The 21,206-nt window shown below is 38.6% G+C and overlaps 1 protein-coding gene across 5 annotated transcripts in view; it reads left to right on the forward strand.

The window, feature by feature from the left end:
- Positions 1-21,206, forward strand: part of ROBO2 (roundabout guidance receptor 2) — a 1,045,391-nt gene that overhangs the window by 842,650 nt on the left and 181,535 nt on the right. The window contains exon 1 of one of the 5 annotated variants that reach the window (XM_064726863.1): positions 1,304-1,352. The exons of the other annotated variants lie outside the window; for them this stretch is intronic. Coding sequence (XP_064582933.1) covers positions 1,328-1,352 — 25 coding nt within the window. The 5' untranslated portion in view covers positions 1,304-1,327. Of the gene's footprint in view, positions 1-1,303; positions 1,353-21,206 lie in introns of those variants that run through there. 5 annotated transcript variants of the gene reach the window in all.

Below are 21,206 nucleotides of genomic sequence, written 5' to 3' on the forward strand. Positions count from 1 at the left end.
AAAATCTGAAAGATGAAATAAAGGTTCCATGTCGAATTCTACCACTGACTTCAGTGGGAGCAAAAGGGACAATAAGCCTTCATTTGAATTCACCAGAGGCTTATAAAAAGCATTCAGGTTTTCAGTGGCTTGTTTCAATCTGCTAGTGCAATTTGGTATTTTGGTTCTGACCGTGTCTTCACGTGTGTCCTGATAAAAGTCAGGTCTTAATTTCTCTGGATCTATTAATGAGCATACCCTGTACATATCCATGTCATTGACTGTACAGGGTAGAGAATCTAACTCGTCATGCCAAAGTTATTCCAAGTTTCATACTTAAAGGTGAATTTCTATCCTTTGGCTAATGAAAACCATTTTTTTCCCCCTCTGTGAATTTCCTTATTTTGTTTTTTAACTCCGAGCTGATCCTTTCCAAATGTCATTGTGCTATGTGAAGATCTTGGATTCATTAAAAATGTTCCGTTGAGAGCTGGTAGATGTTTTACAAATGTTCCACTTGTTTCCAGGTGACTGAGAAATCCAGGCAGGCAGCTTATCAGTCAGCTTTTTGTGAAACAGCCAGACAGACAGTATTTTAGTACAACAGTGGTTTAAATAGTTGAGGGCTTGTTTGGTTGGTTTTCTTTTCCTACTCCTATGTTGAAGTATTTTCACTCAAATAGTAAAGCAGAGCATGGGGCGAGAGAAGGAAAATAATGACAAACAAACCTCTTGGTCTATCTGAAAATACAACTGAGGTTTTAAGATGTGCTCTTTGTGTTGGTTCATGCATATGCTGAAGTATCAAGCATCTTATTTTCTTACAAATACCACATTTTGCAAATAGTAGTTGACCCACAAAAGGCACAGCTCTGCTTATCTTAGAAAAGATTAGAACTGCAAAGAGGTTTCTGCCAATGCAATTACCTCAATTCTCTGAAAGAACAAAAAAAAAAAAAAAAAAAAAAAAAAAAAAAGCCTGCATGTTCAATTTAGGAAATACTTTATTTCTCCAAATCCACATAGTGAGATCATTAGTTTGTCTTTCATTTGTACCAGTGACCCTCTGGTGGCATATGGGCATCATTGTGTGGCACTGGGTCAGTCCTCCTGCCAAAGGAAAACATTCAGCAGCTAAAACCCCTCCCTCCATAGCTGCAGTGAGTGCCCTCAGGGTGCTTTGAGAGATCTCACATTGAAGTATTTTCTTAGCCCCCCCCTGCTGAGTGTGTGCGAGCTGATGAGATCACAGCTTGATATCAGATAACTGCAGGCCAGATATTCTCTAAGAAGATAAATAACCCTGCTATATAGGTCGCTGGAAGAAAGCCCTGCTTCTCCAAATCCAATGAAGGCAAGGTTTCACCTTATAGGTATGTAAGTAATCAATTCACTGTCAAGATCTATTACAAAAAAAAAAAAAAAAAAAAAAAAAAAAAAAACAGGGGAAAAAAAAGGTTGCTTTATTTGAAAAGGTACTTTGTTTTCCCTGCTTGCTGGTGAAACTTTGCTTCAGCATTTTCAAACAAGTTTTTAATGTGTTAAAAGTAGATTATAATTAAGCTCAGTAATTAGTGAAATAATAAATATTCAGAGAGCAGACCATCATAAAGGCCTGATTAGGGTGTGCATAAATATATATGCATAAGCTACAGCCCTTCTGTCCTTTTACATAGAATATGGGACTTGCATTCAGATTTACAGAATCTGAAAAATTGTTACATTTTTTGACATATGAGAAAACAAACCAAAGCACAGAGGGGAAATGCAGTATTTTAGAGAGATATGTATGGTGCTTTTAACATATAGATTGCAAACATCTTGAGATTGTAATTTTCCTTGATTGTCATCAAGGAAACCAAACCTTCCACTGTGTTAATTTACAATAGAAAGGCAAGGACTTTATTTCCATTCACTGCATGTCTCACAGTATTAATTTTTTGAGACTCTTATTTGTGGTTTGGCTGTAAAATCAATTACAGTAGGACTCCACCCTCTATGAATAGATAGAACTTTTTCTGCCTTTTTGCTATTGTCTCTGACCACCAAACACAAATGTTTCTGAAGTCTGGAAAGTCCCTCAGAGCAATTACAGCTTAAATATATTTTTAAAACCAACCAGTAAAAGCAATGGTTTGCAGCCTTTATCTCTTTCACTTTGCCTTCTGCAGAAGTGAAGGGGTTTGTCAAACAGCTTTTGACAAACTTCTATTATATATCCAATTTTATTTTTTATTTGAAAGTTTTTCCAAACCTTATCGGTCAAGTAGGCAGTTACAAATTTTTGCTCAGAGCATGAGATGACACCTCAAGTGAAATGAAGCAGTGATCTGGAATAGGCACCAGTCACCAGTGAAATTACACTGTCCTGACCTCAGTGGCAGCTTTTCATCCCTGCAAGGAAAGTGAGATCCCAGGGAAAGTTCTCAGTTCTTCAGCCACCTCCAATGAGGAGCAAGTGGTTTGTGAGCATTTTCAAACAAGCAGTTGCATTTCCTTGCCACTGTAGGAAAAAAGCAAATAAAAAATTGCATTAAGGAATTAGGGAAACTCTCTGGAATGTCTCTTAAGAAGCTAGGGCATCTTTGGATGTTAGTTAAGGATGCAGATATTGTAAAATGCTGTGTAAAGAAATGGCCACGACAAAAGCAATTACACAGAAACCTGTTGGTTTTGGGGTTTTTTTTTTTTTTTTTTTTTTTGTTTTTTTTTTTTTTGTTTGTTTTTTAATGCCCTTCTGTCCTTAAGGTTACGTAAAATCCTTGCATTAAAAATTTTAAGTTTAAAACTAAAGTTTAGTTTTGATCAGTTTGTCTTACATTAGATCAAGGTTACCTTCCTAAAGAAACATATTCCTAATTTTTCAAAGCGTTTTAGGTCAGAGGAGCTCTGGAAATTCGTATTTTATTTTGCTTTGATTAATAAAGCACAAAACAACTGAAAAGGTGTATTTTTAATTGGTTTCTCTGCCAGCAGACAGAGCAACAGACATGGCAAAAAACTTTCTTCCTTGGTTTGAGTGTTAAACTTTATGCAGGTTCTGTAATCACTTAGTGCTTATATTTGCACAAAATCTGACTGCCCGATAATTTTCAAGGCCTGCTAAGAGCAGATGAGAACTGATAAAAAAAGAAAGCAGAGTCTGAGTAATGAAGAGTGAATGGGGCAAGAGACAAGCAACCTTGTGATCTATTTTTAAAATAGATATTCTGTCTGCTTTATTGATGCTCCCCCTGTGCTCTGAGCGGGGATGCATGTGGGAGGGGATTACCCCTCACAATGGAGGAGCACAATGGTATCTCTAGAACTGAGCAAGAATCCTTTTTTTTCTGTATTTTCCTCCCTCCATTCATGTTACTAAAGGCTGGGGCTTTTCTTCTGCTTCATGATTGATGTTGTCATAACCAAAGTTAAATGTTGATGCTTTGACAAAAGAATGTGCCTCTAAAACTGCCAGGCTGCATTTGTGGAGCCCACACTAAAACTGTACAGTTTCTAGTTAGCATTGCTAATCAATACATAATGCATATCCTTCAGCTAATCTTTTTGAGCAATTAAAGCAAATTCAAAAGAGAGATTATCATGTGTAAACAATGAGGGCTTAGATATCTTGCCTACTGGCCTAAGGTCTCGCCACAGATCCTGCAGAGTTTACCTTCTGTATCAGTAGTTAATTAAGGTGAAACATGAGGTAATTAGGGCTAATCCCAGTGCTATCCTGCTGGCCTATTGCCTCTCAGGCCATGCCCTAAACCAAAGCGTTTTCACAGCTTGTGAAACGTTGCCATTTTCAGAGCAGATTTTAAAAATTGATGCCCGTGTTTATTGCAGACAGTGTTCGTAATCCTTTCAGGGAGCTACAGTCCAAGTGGAAAAAGGGAAAGGATGGCTTCATTTATTTTTCTATGGGTTTGAGAACTGCACTGTTGATTCAACTTTACTCTAGGACATTCCTTGTAATTGACAAGGGATTAGGGGGATTAAATTTGTACTCTACGCTTGTTTCCAACTGCTTGTGTGAAGCTTCTTTTTTTCCTTTTAATGCATTACATTTGTCAACACAGAAGAGGGATGCACACTCATGGAGGATGAGTTCGTGCACAGACATGCCAGTGTGATATAAATTAAAAGATGTATGGTGGTACCTGGAATAGCTGTCTCAGAGTAACATGGCTTTGTTTGCCTCAGAAAAAAAAAAAAAAAACCAGCAAAAAACCATGCCTTTCCTCAGAAACAGTTTGGCCTTCAAGAAGCAGTAAAGAGCTGAGTTATGTCTGATCTCTGTCCTTCAGGATGTATTTTCTCTTTGCACAAGGAATATTTCAGGTGCTCAACACTATTTTATTATTGAAAGAATGGGTTTAACTGCTCATTAGATACATAAAGCTACACAGAAACGCTCACCTTTTTAATAGGAAATACAACGCATTTTTTTAAACCCATAATAAAGTAAGTATTCATCCCAGAAGGCATTTTATTGGGCTTTTAAATTTTTAGCTTTGCTGTATGATCTGTGTCATGTATCAAATAAAATGACATAGTTTTTCTAATTAGCTGCAAATTAGTATGAGTACATTGTCAACCAATGATCATTTGTTCCTTTTGTACTTCTTGATCCATCAGCTTCTGACTGGTGTCTTATGCCAGGGAGCAATTTAGTCTTCTACTTGAGGTCTAAATGTTCTATAGGCTTGGTTCCATGCAACTCCCAAATTTAAAAAATAAATTGAAAGAGAATAGGAAGAGGTAGTCAAACTGTAACATTCAGAATTTAGGGAAGGATTATTTTTTTTTCTCTCGGTTGATGTGTATTTTGTTAATTGTAAGACTGACATAGGTGTTGATGATTACGCTTTGGTCACTCATCCCTGTTTTTCCAGGCATAGTATTTTGCTCAACTCTGCCATGAAGTTTTAAGTGCCTGACAGAGCATTTTAATGAGCCGAAGAGCTGCCCCTCTTAGACTCTGAATTTACAACTTGTTTGTTTTGTTCTTAATAATGCGTGCCTCAGTTTTCAGAAGCCAGGGAAACTGGGACTGTCAGCTTTCAATTTGATATCACTTCCCTGCCTGCTGGGCTTTTTTAATTGCCAGAAGACGGTGGATAGATAAATTTCCTTAATTCCTCAACATCCTTTTTGTGTTTGTTTTTCTCTGGCTGCAGTCTTTATCTTTCTGACTGTTACAATCCTTGAGGTTTTTAAGAATAGGCGTTAAAATCACAGGTTTAAGAGTAAAAGCTTCTCCCTTAGATTTACTGCTTTTTAGACATTTAATATGCTTTTTACTTGATTCCAGCTTCTAAAACTGGAGGAGGGTCTTTTCCCTCTGCATAAATGCAAAGAGGATTTGCAGCATGACATTTAGAAGTATATTGTATGAGGTTTGCTATTGATCCCTCTGGTGGGGACGAGTGCTCAGAGGGAATAAATGGGCTGCTTTTATGAGGCTCTCTGTCATCATGGATTTAGCTGTTTCATTTGCAGATTCCTGTAAATGTTTGCCTGATTTATGGCCAGTAATTTTCGACGGAGGAAGAATCGACGTATCGTCAGCGAATGATTGCGAGTTGTTAATACTTTCAAGTGGCATCTGAAAATGTTCATGCACTTGCATTGATCCAGACTGCTTCCCACTTTACAGCTCCAAATGTTTTAGTGTTTTGTTAATATGGCATATACGAGGCTTGGGATGCATTTCATTCAGTGGGGTGTGGGAAAGTGTTTCAAGAAATAAATCATAATTCAGATTCATTGTGTCAAGCAAAGTTTAAGCAAAAAAGAGAGAGACTCAACTTCAGCATGCAGCAGCTCCTCCTGGTAGCCTGAAATTATTTTTGTGGTGTTTCACAGAGAGTTGTCTGAGGTACTATCTTGTGCCAGTGTTATCCTAGTGTGAAAATAGCAGCTTTGAGTCTTTACAATTAGAGTGAGATTTGTTCTTCAGGGAGTTAGTGATATAAATGTGATGGCATTCACTTATTTTGTTTCATCTACTAGTGATAGCCATTATTTTTATTTGCTGATAATGCCACAGTAGTTGTTGGGCAGGTGATTTTATTTTTATTTTTTTCTATATGTGCCGTGTTAGTAAACTGGTGATTCTGCTAATGATATGGTTGCTAGCTTCACAAAGAACAGTGGACAATATTTTATTTTTTGGTACCGGCTAGGCTATGTCTGCTTGGTGTAGCTATTCATTCCCAAAAAATCTGAAGTCCAAGGTAAATGTACTTTTACACGGTGTGTTTATAAAAGCGCCAACTGCTTAGCTTGCTAGCACAGAGCTGTAATACTCTTTCCTATTCTGCATAATCTCTAGAGTCTCTGATACCCATACAGAGCAATGGGGTATTTTAATATTAAAAATTGAGATATCAAGTACAAAAAGGCTTTAGGGAAGCCCTGTAAAATTGTGAATGGGTGCAACCGTAACAAATAACAACAAAAGGCATCTGTATCCGTGGGAAGTCCTACACTGGCCTCATTCTGTGCATACATATTTAAATTGGAAGTTCTTGCCCTGCTTTCAGAATAAAAGACAGCATCTAAATTCACATCCCTTTTTTGTTGTTATCATTGAATATGCATGGAGTAATGGAGGAATTAATTGCTCTGTGAACAACTGTTAGGGATGGATACATCAAGTGAATCACAGCTTTTTCTGTGAGTTTTTCTCAAACTTGGCTGTACTGTTTGTGGTAACATTTATTTTTAATATCCAAATAAGGAGAAAGCAGATGACTCAGGTAGTCTTTTGCTTCCAGGTTTTCTGCTTAAATCTGATTCAGCATCAAGGTTTTTAAAAAACGAAGCCTCCAGCAAGTAGGATCTGTCCTCTTGCTGGAAGGGTGCACAAACTTTTTCTGAGCCCTGATGTAGTCAGGAGGTGCCATAGAATAAATAAGAAGAAATGGGGAGTTAGGCTTTAATTTCCTGAATTAGTTAAGGCATCCAAGTCAGACCTTCTTGTGAATCTTGGAGGGGTCACATTATCTGAGACTTGTAGGTGTTAATATTCTTACTCTGAATGGTGTTTCATGAGCAGAAGACAGGCCTCCTTTTTGCAGCCAAACCAGCTTTTCTTTCTGCTTTGTGTGGCCAGTTTTGATCATCATTTATTTAGTCTCGGAAGTAATACCCTCATGTGGAACATCAGTGGGTGAAATTATGTATGGCAACTAAGTGGTAGTAAGGAGGAATTTTTGTTGTGAATTTGAAGGGAAATGTATCTTGTTTACTCTTCTGTTCAAGTATTCCTCTTGCATAGCCAGTGCTCCTGTGGAGATATCGCTTAATTAGTCAGAAATTTGCTGCGTGTTGCCTTTATTATTCCTCACCGTGAGTGCTCCACCTCTTTCTCACCACCAGCCTTCAGCAAAACAAACCCCCTAGAAAGATGAGCTGCAGGAAGCAAAGGAGAAGATTATTCATTATTAGCAATTGTTATACAGAGAAAATGTGTTCTCTTTCAAGCCAGCCAGCTGCCTTGTGCGTTAGGAGCTCTGTTTAAGAGTATTTTAACCTGTCTTTAGAAAAATTAGCGAGAACTTAAAATTTTCAGAATAAAAGTGCAGCTGGTTGCTATGCAGATGAAATTGTTAGCAAAGTCTGTGCATTTCTTTAACAAGGTATTCCTTCCAGTTGTATTATGGAAATGCTGTAGGAGGATATAAATATTCATTCCCAAACAGTGACCCTTCAAGCGCTTTTCATGAAGTTAGTGTCTTTTTTTTTCCTACTTTATTAATAGGAATACTGAAACACTGGTACATAAATCTTTCCAGTGCCCAATTAGCAGTTGATCTGGTAGAAACAAGTTAGCATCCCTAGTTCTTTATTCACAGTCTTCTACCCATGTCCTGTTATGCACAAAAAGATAAAATATATTAGTAATGTTTTATACTTAGCAGGTATTGGAGAATCTCAAAGTTCTTTGGTATTGTAAAGGAAAAATGGCTCACAGTGCTTCTGACAAAATGCCCATAGCAGTTTGTGAATCTGGATGGACAGTGAAATTGTTTTTCCAGATCATTGGATCATAACATCCTTTAGGTTGGAAAAGACCTTTTAGATCAAGTCCAACCATTAATGCAGCTCTGCCAAACCCACACCCTCAGCTGCTCCTCACCAGCCTTGTGCTCCAGGCCCTTCCCCAGCTCTGTTCCCTTCTCTGGACACACTCCATCCCTCAATGCCCTTCTGGCAGTGAGGGGCCCAAAACTGAGCACAAGATTTGAGGTGTGACCTCAGCAGTGACAAATAAAGGGGAACAATCCCTGCCCTGGTCCTGCTGCCACACCACTGCTGATCCAGGCCAGGTGACACTGGTTTTTTGGCCACATCTGGCTCATGTTCAGCAAGTGTCAACCAGCATCCCCAGGTCCTCTCTGGCTGGGCAGGTTTGGAACTCTGGGCAGGACCCAGCACTTGACCTTGCTGAACCTCATCCCATGGATCCAGATTCCCTCTGCAGAGCCTTCCTGTCCTCACACAGCCAGGTACAGCATCTCCTTCATGTCTGCTGGGAAAGTGAATGAAAGAGCAGCAATTCCCAAAGCAACTTATCTTCCTGTTTCTTTTTCAGTGTTTCTCACAGTCTTGATTATCTGAAGATGCTTTAATTTTCAGAGCCATATATGTAGCCATATATGACATGGATTTTATTAATGCCTGATGAAAACATAAAAAAGGAGTGTAATTAAGCTATGCTGAGTTATAGCTGATATGACAATCTTATGTTTATATTCTCTCTAATTAAGGTTCTAGCCTTGCTCTTATAATTTCTGCTAATATATGAAATTAATCTTGTGCAACTTAACCTTAAACTGGTAGACAAAAGAAAGTGTAATTTTGTTAAATTTATATATGTTTTTAATTGTTCAGTGAGGATGGGAGTACTTACTTTGTGGACTGGATGCATCAGTGATGTTTTAAAAGTAATTGTCATATAAGATTTTGAATACGCCAGAATCACAATTTGAGAGGAAAGGGAATGAATGCATGAATGCTCAGGGGGTGAATGATCAAGCTGTACAGCTAACACATGTATTTGAAGGTAACAGAACCTGTTCACATCCTGCCCATCCTGGGCAATCACTGTCACCATGGACAGACAATAACACAGGTCAGTGTTTCAACCAGTATCACTCAGCCCTACCACAGAAATATTTCAGTTCTGTAATACCTGGAGTTATGTTATTTTTAGTAAGTAGGTGATAATCATTTTGGTAGGAATTTGTGATGATTTATTTTTAATAATAATTTTGGAGTGTCTCTTTGGCAGTGCCTCTGGTCCTGAATAGTTTGTTCCAAGCACCATTTTAAGGGAGAAAGCAGTTCTGGAAGCCTGAGTCTGGAGCAGAGTTGCTAAAAACTCCATTTGAAGTCTAACCCTGGAAATAGCACTGAGGTATTTGAGCTTTAACTGATGCATTAAACCAAACTTACTGAGATTGCTTTCTGGAGAGAAGACCTTGCATTACTCTAAATTTTCAGTTTTCCTGCTATTCTTTTAATTTTGTGTCTGTCCATGCCTATTTCAGCACCTCCTAAAGGCTGATTAATGAACCCCCATTGCTGGCAGCCATGAAATATGTTGCATGCAGCATCCTCCCAGCAGGAGGAAATGTTGCTTGTTGATGGTTGGCTGCACGTGAGGGAAAGCAGCTACCCAAGGCTGAAAACGTGGGCATTTCCTGCAGATAAAAGCTGGATGGTGAGCACTGGCAGAAAGAAGAATAGACAAAAAAGCACAGCAGGGTTTTGGATCCATAAAACATTTGCTCCCCAACTGTCACACTCGCAGTCCCTGCATCTGGTGTTGTGTTGACTCACTTCACCTGAATCAGCCAGCCAGCTTATATCTGTTTAAGTTTTCAGTCTGAACAGAGAACCTGAAATCCTTTTCCCCAATACATCTGTACTGCACCAAATTCATAATTTTAATAGGCAAAAATTAATTTGCTTTCTCTGTTTAAGAAACTTGAACTATGAGTTTCGGATTTCATCCATTTTTTTGGTGATCACTGTTTGCATTTGGGCAGACAACTTTTTAACACCTTTAATACCATTAGATAGTTTAAAGAATTATAAAAACAATACAAGTTGCTTAAACTATTCTTTTTGTTGTTAGTGCCTGATATTTCTCAAGAACGATTATTATGCAGGGTTATGTGCTCTAGTCTCATAGCACTGGAAGATCTGTACAGACTAAATAAAGGAGGATGATTTAATCTGTAAGGTTTAAGGAGAAAATAAGTATTGGCTTTTTCTCTTGACTTTTTAAAATTTAATTTTGCCTTTGCTTTTAATGGACAGAAGCTTGAATTGTTTTCAGTTTGATAATATTAGAGGTCACTCCAGGAAGCATAAACATAGTAAAGGGAGAAGTGGTGAAGACAGAGTTGCATGCACACATGAGCTCTGTTACTCATCTCATTTATTAAACCAAGCTCAATGGCTGTATGCTCATTCCTGCTGGGGACAGGCAAGATGCACAATCTGCCTCAAGTGCTCCAGAAGGCAAATTAGATTATTGTGCTGTGTTATTTCATTGCCTGGGGTTGGCCAAAACCACCTTTAATTATTTAGGCAGCTCCATACCTGACTATTCTGGATTTAGTGGCATTAAATAGAGGGGCAGAAATGTAGAGGAAATGCAGAGCGAGGAGGAAGAGTAGAAAAACCACATTAATTACCCACTTGCCCATGGTATGGTCCCTCCCAAGGGAGCAGGGTGACAGATAAAGATAGAGGAGGATGCAGAAAGTATCACAGAACAGCAGGCAGTGGTGGGGCCTTGAATTTGTATTTTGCTGGAAATACATGATGCATTTGACTGGACTGGAGTTAATGCTTCACAGGAGAATTATGCTGTGTAATGCATAAAGTAGCACATGCAGTTCAGATTTTCCTTTTGTTGACAAGTGAGACTGAATATTGGTTAGACACAGAGAGAGGATGAGAAAAAATGGGGTTATACAGGAAATAAACATTCTTACATGCACAGAGTCACTGTTTTTGGATTTAGAATGAAGTGGAAGAGTTGCTGTGCTGCCTTGCCTTTCTTTGAACCTAGAACTTCACACCCACGCTGTGTGGGTGTGCATTCCTTGTCATTTTCACAAGAAAGAATTAAAAATTAACAGCTTTCACAGGCATCTAGTTTAATGTCTTTCAAGTTCTCTTGCAGTGTGAAAAGTAGTTCCCCTGCAGGATCAAATGAATCCAAGAGTATTTCACATGTGGCATGTTTAAGAATCTTATTGCATATCTGTTATTTCCAAATCTAAATTGAAGTAAAAGTCAAACCAATAAATTATCTTTTGCAATCTCTGACAGAAGCTAATTGGAACTTAAGGAAAATAGATCTCAGACTATTGTTAAGAGTGCTTCTGGACAGAGATACAAAATAAAAAGTTGTTGTTTTTTTTTTTTTTTTTTTTAACACACAGATGCAGAGGGTTGTAGTCTTATCTGTTTGGTTTTTGATTTTTTTGCCTCCAACAGTGAAAAGATTAGAGATATAATCAATGGTATAGTTTCCACTGATGCATGGAACTTTCAAAGCATAAGACTGAATGAAAAAAAAAACAAACAACAACAACAACAAAAAACCTCCATATATTTTAATCATGCTGTAGAAAAGATTTTTTTAATTATTAATTTTTAGACCTAGAAGTACATTGAAATAAATAAAGGTAACCTCATATCTATAAGGTTCCAGAGTGGAAAAGACTTGGCAGGATACTCAAAACTTTCAGTTGTTTTGTAGAACAGTGTACTCAGTCAATACACTTTCACTAGTTCTGCTGACTTTTTTCTTCCTTTCCCTAAGTACCATCTTGCTTTATCCCCATGGAGCTTGCACAGCAAGATCCTTTGAAATGGCAGTGATTCTTCATGCCCTTGTGCCCCACAAAATCTCCCAGAGATGAACAGCCCCAACCCAAAACCCTGCAGCTCCCGTGCTAATGGAGCTTGGGCACTCTCCTGTTGAATTGAAATGAATTGAAAACTACACTTTGCAGGGAACACCCAGATGAAGGAGGAATGGTGCATCTGACTATCTTATCAGAAGGCTGATTAATTACTTTATTATGCTATATTATTCTATATTACACTAAATATTTTATTATATATTATATATTATATATTATATATTATATATTATATATTATATATTATATATTATATATTATATATTATATCTAAACTGCCAAGCACTCAACTACACTCTCACAGAATCTCATGAGTGTCACCTGACAAACACATGCTTGGCCCTGACAGGCCAAGGAACCAAAACCCCATCACTCTGGGTAAACAATCTCCATATTGCATTCTACTTTTGCACAAACGCAGGCACAGCAAGTAGGATAAGAATTGTGTTTTCTTTCTCTGATGTTCGGAGGAATTGTGCCCTGCTTCTCTCTGTGATGAGAAATGTGGCGATGCTCTCCCAGCTCTGGGATGAGAGCTTTGGGAGCATCAGGAGAAAGGACCCTTCTTGCTAAAGAAAAATAGGTGGGTTTGAACAAATTGCTTTAAATTTCAAAGCCAGCCTAGCTGTGGGGGTAAGAGGAATGTCCTGGCTCCTCGGGCTGGCACCTGCCTCCCAGTGCAGGGGCTGCTCCTGCCTATGGATCCGATCCTGAGACTCTCCAGGTGTGGGCACAGCCGCAGGGCCAGGGCCTCAGAGCCCTGCTGCTCCCAGGGCTGCTGGCCTGGCCATCTGCAGGAGAGCAGCAGATGCCATCCCCAGCAGCAGGGACACAGCGGGGCCTGTGCTGCTGCCTGCTCACCTGCAGACATCTGTCACTGCCTGCGCAGGACCCGGCATCCTCGGGCAGCCCCGGCACACGGCTGCCTTCCGGTAGGAATGCTCACATGTTGGTCACTTGGACTTTGTGTAGTTGAACCTAAATGGAAAAGTAGTGCTCAGCTCTCTTGTGTATGCCTGTTATCTGATGGAAAGAGGCACCTTTGCAGTTTTCCCTTCAATTTGTGTTTATTTAAAGAAAAATTGAAAGGTGGAGTCACTGTTCTGCTTGTGATGTGTTTTCTTTTTCAGGACTTTTGTCCTCTCCATTCAGGTGACTTATGTTTTTCTTTCTTCCTCAACAGTTTCTGAAGAGTTATGCTTTCAGTGTGACTGGAGAGTCTGATGTAATTACAGGACTCACAGATAGCATTTTACTACATTAACTATGCCTCTTATGCAGCCTTTCCTAGACTTCAGTAAGCACTGTGGGCTTGGGACCTGAATTAACGTGATACTGGGAGATGAGTTCATAATGATGAGTGATAGAAAGGACAGACAACCCATTCAAGACATCTCTGGGATCAGGTGTGCACTCACACTAAACCAGAATATCTGAGTTTACTTTGGAATTTGAGCAGTGAGTGGTGGTGTGGTGCAATCTTCTTCTGGGCACTGAGCATGTTGGTTTCAGTCTGTTCCTGTGGTGCTGCTGAGCCTGGGCTTCTCTCCATAAAGGATTTAGAGTTGGGTTCCTCAAACCAGTGGTTTCTAGGGAGAAATTTCATGGGTTTATTTAAGGAACCTGAGAAAGAACAGTGTGGAGGAATAACATAGTCAGAGGTGAGGAAATGAGAGGTCTCAGGGGATGTTTAAAGAAAGTTTTTGGGTAAGTGTAGGAGCAGGACACCAGGGAAACAGTCAGCAGGATAGTTTTGGTTTTAGATGAGAGAGGGAAATACCAAAAAGGAGACAAGCCAGGGTGGAAGAGAAGAAGCAACAGAGAATAATACATAAAATCTTTACATCAGGTTTTGCCTGGATAAAAGTTCAGTAACAATAATCTCCATCAACAGCCCTAAAGGTTTTGAACACGGCACTCATAGCTGAGAACTGTTGCAAAGGGTTTGAGGTTCTGCAGAATTTCTGCTTTTTCAGTGATGAGCTTGATCTGGAAAAGTGATAGGCCAGCAAGGAAACTTAAGTTTTGCTGCTTTTCTGTTATCCTTTTGCAAAAACACAGAAATACCTCTCAGCATCTTCTATGTCCCTGATGTAGTGATGCTTATAGATTTTAGCAAACCTGCTTTGCTGTAAATGCCTGTAGTGGTAGATCATCTTAATTTTACTTTTAATGAGTCAGAATTAGTGTATTGCAATTGTAATTTTGCACAGGACAGCATCAATCATATCTGATTTATAATTGAGGTGGTGATGTCAGTAACTTAAGAGTATTATATAGGCTTAGCAATATAATGAAATTTCAGTATAAAATTGTTACTCAAAATTATCTTAAATGAAAGGAAGGGTGAGTTTTATTCACTGGAGAGATTCAGGTTTGATGATTTAATTTCATTGTGTGTTTTGTTTTAATCATTGTGTCTATTCATTATCAATACAGGGTGAAAACTTTCTGTGTAACCATTGGGAGCATGGTTTTTATGGAGTCTCTTGTCCTCTGCATTTCTTTAAAATAGCCACCTACTAATAGCTGAAGAGAGTTTTAATTGTTCAGTTTAACTAAAAAGGTCTGCATAATATTTTAGCAGCTTGTTAGCAGGCCTGCAGACAGGTACTAATTACACCCCAATTTACAATACATCAGTTTAGCACTATTGATCTGTTAAAAAAAAAAAAAAAAAAGTAAACTGAGCAAAAGCCAGTCTTGTTGCTGAAGGAATGATGTATTGATTCCATCTGACAGTGCTTTGTCTACAGATCAATGGAGATGTGTGGTATAGACCAGAAGAATGAGACAGGGTCATCAAAGGTCAGCAAAAGAACAGGGTATCCCAGATTATTGGAGACAATGAAATGAACATATCATAAAGTAGACCTGATTGGCATTTGTAAAGGAATCCACCAGTAACAGGTTTTCTCATGTCAGAGAGGAAGAACATATTCTGTTTTACAATTAGCTTTAGTTCCTCTCTTAGGAGATTTAAGGGGGATTCAGTGTCTCCTCAGTAACGTGCTGATTGCAAAAAGTCCTGCAAGTTTGAAATAATTAACTGCTTACAGCTCTTCATGTTTGTAAAAAGTGGAGGCTGCACTTCTGAGACTTGTTATTCTTTGTTCAACATAACAGAACATTCTTAAATTCAAATATCCAAAAATTCTTAATCCCTTAAAATCTTCAGCCCCTTATTTCGATGGTTGTAATTTCTATTTTGCAGTGCACAGAGGTTCTAACTCTGTTACATTTCAGCTTTGCACACTGAAGAAGCAGGTAGGTATGTTCTGGTTTAATTCAACAACAGCCCTGAAGTGTACTTGTACCACAATGTGTTATTCATCCACGGATTTCTTGTGTCCTCTGAGACGAAGGGCTTTATATTTTAAATAAGGAGAAACACTACTATAATATGATTAATCCCTTACAGCTTTCATGCCTTCTAAATCCTTCCTCGTTCTGCTTTAGAAATTTAACTTTTATGATGAGGGAGATGTCTGTTCCACACAAGTATTATAATTTAGGACTTAATCCCAAAAATTAATGTTTAATCTTCACTGCTGCCTTGTTTTAAGAGCTGCTGAATAGGTGTCATTCAAAAAAATTACTTCCAGAGCTTTCTAATCCACATTTTTGCATCACTGCTATGATTTCCTTAGGTTTTACCATGTTTTGTAGCTAATTGCCTAACACTGGCTGATAAAAGGTTGAGGGTGCATGTTCTTCTAACACAATCACAGAGGAACAATTCACCACAGTGCCACTTTGGGCTCCCCTCTAAGGATCAGATTTAGCACAGTTTAGAGTTATAGATGCATAGTCACTGTGTCTCTTCAAAGCACATCAGCTGGTTTGGTTCTGAGTGGCTTTGCAGCAAGGGAAACAATATCCACATCTTTTACCTCAATCCCTCTTTTCTGCCTTTTGGGACAGAGAGGTTTTATGGAATATGTTCTACACCAGTATTTAGCACAACTGCTTTTAAGAATAAAATTGTTCATAATGTGAATTATTCACAGTAGAATACCCTGGTGACTGCAGGTCTTTAAGGCGGTCAGGTGTGGTGTGTCAAGAGAGTGTAATGAGAATTTTAAGTTTTAATGGAAAATGCTTCTTGGGATAGTGCTAGGTAACAACAGTGATAATCTATCTAAATTAAAAATTGCTTAATATAATGTACATATTTCTGGGAAAAAAAAAATCCTGTTCCTAGAATGTGTTCTACCTCTGCCCTAAAGAAATAGATACTGAATAAATAGGTCAATTCTTCAAAGAGACATTGCAGTAGTTTTGTGTTGAGTTTTTCAGCCTAGTCATAATTGGAAAATCAGTTCTTACTTTAAAAGTCCTGCAAAGTTTTCAGGAAAGCAGACAAGGATGTTGAAATCACTGCTTTGACCAGCAGTCAGTTTTGAAGTTCACTGCCTATGAAAAGTCAGGCGTGGGGCTTATTCTTTGTTTTAGTGATGTTCTCTATTTGCCTTTGGAATAAACACAGAATTTCAATTTTTCTATATGATTAATCCTTTGTAATTTGTATGCACAGCATTCATAACAATTTGTCCAAGCATATAAGGTAGGCTAGAAATACCATCCATTTTTCTCTTTTATGAACATTACCTTATTAACCATGTTGGAAATATCCCAAATAATGCATTCATTAGAGGTACACACTGTCTGAAATGATCATTTCAAAATCAATCTCCCCAGGGGTTTGGATTTATACATACTGAGTTAAATGATTAGTGAAACTGTGGCACATTAAGTGTTCAGTATTACAAGTTACTAGGAAGTTTTCATAATAATTAAGATTTTGATTTAAAACACCACAGTCAAAATTTCTGTGTTTCCATTTGTAATTTCCTCTTTCATTTCATTGCAGTCATGAATGACATTAACTAAATTCCATTTTGCAAGGTGCTGACCCTCCTGGAAATCACTGTCTTAGGAGTTCATGATCTCACTCTATTCACAGGGAGTCTTGATTACATTCAGGTTTTAATCAACTGAGATAAAGAAAACTTGACTAAACAGCACAAAAATGGGAGTGCTGCATTTTTAATTTTGTTTTTGAGGGAGAACTCAAAAAATCTGATCTATGCTGTATAACATAACAGACACCTATTTAAAATAATACTTGTGTCCCTTCCTGTGAGGTGAAAGCACTTCTGGAGTTTTTTGTCCTTAAGATCCATAGCAATATTTCTATGGCTGTAAGAGAAAGAAAGAAGAGGGGCTTGACTTCACTGTGAAGGGGCTCTGGAGGTGCTAAGTGATAAATGCTGGATGAACATGACCTAGTGACACACTCTGACACGGCTTTGAGCTCGTGCCACACTGATATTACTGTAGGTCTTGAACTTCTGTGCACCTGGGAAGGTTTCTGAGAGCTTTTGAGAACTCGAATCCAAAATACCAAATTTCCCAAAGCAATTGCTTTCATATGGAAAGTATGAGTGGACCAAAGCTAATTCATGCTAGCTTCAGGAAGCAGAACAAATTTCCGAATAATTTCATAGTCCTTTCTAGGAGGGTTTCTTATTGATAAATACTGACATTACTGATATATCATCTTGATAGTCTGCAGAATTACTAAACGTTTCCTCTGTATGTAAAATGAGGTAATGTTCTACTGAAGTTGATGTAATTTTTTGTATTTAATATATTTTTGTAGTTTTCAATGTATTTAAAAAAAAACAATTATTAGGTGAGTGTTTTGATAATTTCTTATGGAAAATGAGGCTCGTGTGTTCATTGTTAGTCACTGCGTTTGTCTGCTTACTGACCTTCTTGCTCTCTGATTATCATAATTTCAGTGAAATTTGACAGAGGTAGAAAAATGTTCATAGTATTATGTTTACATTTTGAGTGTAAATGCCAGATTGAAAAGATGTGTTCTATGCTAAAGAGGGGGAGGAAGAGTCTAGTGTCTGCACAGAAATCTGTAGAATTAATTGTCCTTTTGAGAGGATGGAAATTAGACAATGTGGGAACATTGTTACTCCAAACAGTGACCTGCTGAAACTGTAACCTGATAAACAAATTCCCAAGCCCTCGTATTATCCTGATGCAATTTATCAGCTTATATGGTAATTACTACAAGAAAAAAAAATCTTGTGGCTTTACTCTGGCTATTGCTGTTACTCCCTCAGGGAGTATTGTCAAGTGGTTTGGGTAGAAAGAGACATTTAGGAATGGTACATCCCTTAAGTGTAAAGGAAGAGGAATACCTTACACCATCTACAGCTGGCTGAGAATCATTTACTTTAATAATGACAAATTAGTCAAACCTTGTAAATCATTAACAAGCAATTAACTTTCTTTCTAGAGTTTCAGCAGCCGGAGCTGTTCTTATCGCTGTAACTGCTTAGGAGCTTTATCTGCCTCCCAAAGCAGCTGACTCTGGTAGATGGCAGAATGTGATAAAGGGCTTTGCTGTGTCACAGGTGGCTTGGGAAAGGAGACTTTGGCTTTCTCACCTGCTGCTCAGAGACTCTAGAGTTGTTGCTGAAGTCTGTTTCAAATGCAGGTCTGTTGGTACAAGTTAATTTGTGCAGCTTCAGTGGGAGCTGTGCAATCAATGCAGTGCATTTGGCCACTACACTGCATTTCCAGGCAGGGAGGACAACCAGACCTTTTAATTCATTTTATATCAGTCTAAAAAACATCTGCAGCAGATGATTTTAATATATATTAGCGGCTGCTAATATAGTATGACATTTTTACGTACAGACCTGGACTAAGGTTTATCTTGCATAAGAGGTAATAGCAATGTTGATAAAAGGTCTTCACAGCTTCTTACCTAAAAGTAAGCTGCTACGTCTCCCTTAGCTGGGTGAATTTAAAAGGTGCTAGTTAGCAGCGCAAAGTATTCAAACATTTATGTGTCATGAGGATGTATTTAGTGACTTACATCTAGACTTCTCTAAACTCCTGGTTTATACAATCTTATGTAACAAAATACTGTTCTTCATTTTGCAAAATGTTACATTTAAAAGAAGCTATTATTATAAGTTAATTACTGACTTGTAAGTAAAATGAATGTGTGCAATGCAAAATTAGTTTGTTTAAGGAATTATATTAGCTATTTAATGAAGAAAATCTTTTAAAACAGCAATAGATACAGGTGAATGTCCGGGATGTCTCCCCCGAAAGGTTGTGGTGATTCTTGTCCGCCCAGGGAACGCCAAGTGTCCGGTTTATCTCGGCTGTTTGAGGGGCCTGTGAAGGCCCGGGGTGGCCTTGGGGCAGCCCGCGTATCGAAGGACGAGAAGAGGCTTCAGTTCTTCTTTCGGTTTTTATGTTTATTAATTGTTTATCTAAAAGATGTTCTTTCAGCCACCAGAGATCTGCTCAGCAGTCAGCCATGGGCACACTGTCTCTGCCCTCCGGGGCAGCCACGTATCTTTATACCCATTGTGACGTATACAATATTTATCATTTTTCCCAATACCATCTATTCTTATAACTCGGTGTACTCTCAGTAATAACCAATCCAAGAGTGCCACCGTGGCCAAAGAAGATGGAGGAGAAGAGGAAGAAGAAGGAGGACAGGACACACCCCAATTCCTCCATCTTACTCCTCCAAACCCCCCTGTACATAAATCCTAAACCTTGTGTCTCACTCTCTAATTAGCTAATCCCTTCACCATTCACCCTGTGAAGCCCTCATCCTTGTCGTCTCCTGCGCAGGGTTAAAGTCCAGCTACCAGACACTTCTGGCAACATTCCAGGACTCCCGAGCCCCCAAGGTGGTCTCGGAGGCCCGGCATCTCAGGACTGAGATCTTGAGATCCGACAGTGAATCTTTTCCAATTTATGCTTTCCAAGATAGAGCTGAAATAGATTTCTTTAGTGGAAGCCAAGGAGCAGCTTATTTCTGCATGGAGAATTGCTATATGCTGTGTCTTGTATTAAAATGTTTGTTTTGTTATAACTTCTTAATTAGTTTGCCCTTCTTATGAGAGACTCCCACTGCAGTATTAAGGAAATAATATCAATCTTGGCATAATTTCTAACTTCTGCCACGGCCTTGGGATTCAAAATCCCTAGAATGCAAATTAAATTAAGTACACCTTTCCCAGAGAACGTACATAACCTTTCTGAGGTGTAAGACAAACACACATCATTGTTTTCTGTTTTATCTCATCTGGGCTGTCTAATCCAGCCCAGGTCTAAGGAGTCAAGCCTCCACTGTGCCTAACAACCACCTCAGAACAATTTCTCTGGAGAAAATAAATGGGTTTCTTGTCAGGGCCATTGTAACAGAAGAGCTGGGGGCATTGATACTGAAGGGGTCATTTTTTTCCTGTTGTGCACTAATTTGAGGGTGACATGTTGTAAATGTTGCAGTTTCATAAGTTGCACGAGACATCACTTTGTCTTTCCCCTTCCAGATATTTTCTAAATGTGTCAGCATCAGTCATGTATAAAGCACATAATCTTTTATCATCACTATGCACATTCTGACACTCTGGTGATTTAGTCTTAATACCACCCCTGTTACTCAGTAAATGAAAATCCCATATTGTATTAGACACACGGTACCTTGTTTTCCTACCTCATCATTCCCACTGTTTCTCTTCTCCATCATCCAGTGCTGCTTGTTTCTGTGTGCTGAGGCTTGTTGGTCAGCTGTTCCAAGGAGTAATTCAGGATGTTAATTTAACTGAAACAAAACATCAATGAAAATATTTCATGGTCAAAAGTAAGAGTTGGGCCAGTGGTTTTCCCATGGAGGACTGTTGTGAGTGGTAACTATTCCCTGGAGAAGTCATTGAGAATGAGTTAAACAATTGGACAGCCTTTATGGAGCCAGATCCTCAGGGTATTCCTCCAGCAAAGTAACTATTGAAATACCAGCCCCTGAGGCTGAAGCCTTGTGTGTACGTAGCTTTATGCCCTGTGAGTATTCCTGTTGACTTCAGAGGGATTGCTGGAAATGAATAAAGCTAAACATGTGCATAAATCTTTGGGACACACAGGTCTGTAGAGTTTTCCCTGTTTATAAGCATTTCAAAGCTTATTTTGGAGAAGCTCATTGTTATCCTCCTGGTCTGAGGGTTCAGAACAAAGCAGGAGCACAGCCATTTCTGTTTGCAATTTCAGCAGTTGCTTTCTTTAGGGTTGTTGGATATTTATTTAAATAGTTAAGAGAAGATTTATTTTGCAGATGTAGGTGTATCAATTAGCGTGTGATTTTAGCCTTCATAGGAAAAATAGGCAGCCCCTGATGGCTTAAATGGCATTTTGAGAGAGAGAAAAAAATTAATGTCAGATAGTTACAGAGTTTAT

The sequence above is a fragment of the Zonotrichia leucophrys genome, chromosome 1 (assembly GCF_028769735.1).
Source record: "Zonotrichia leucophrys gambelii isolate GWCS_2022_RI chromosome 1, RI_Zleu_2.0, whole genome shotgun sequence".
In the NCBI taxonomy this organism is placed as follows: Eukaryota; Metazoa; Chordata; class Aves; order Passeriformes; family Passerellidae; genus Zonotrichia; species Zonotrichia leucophrys.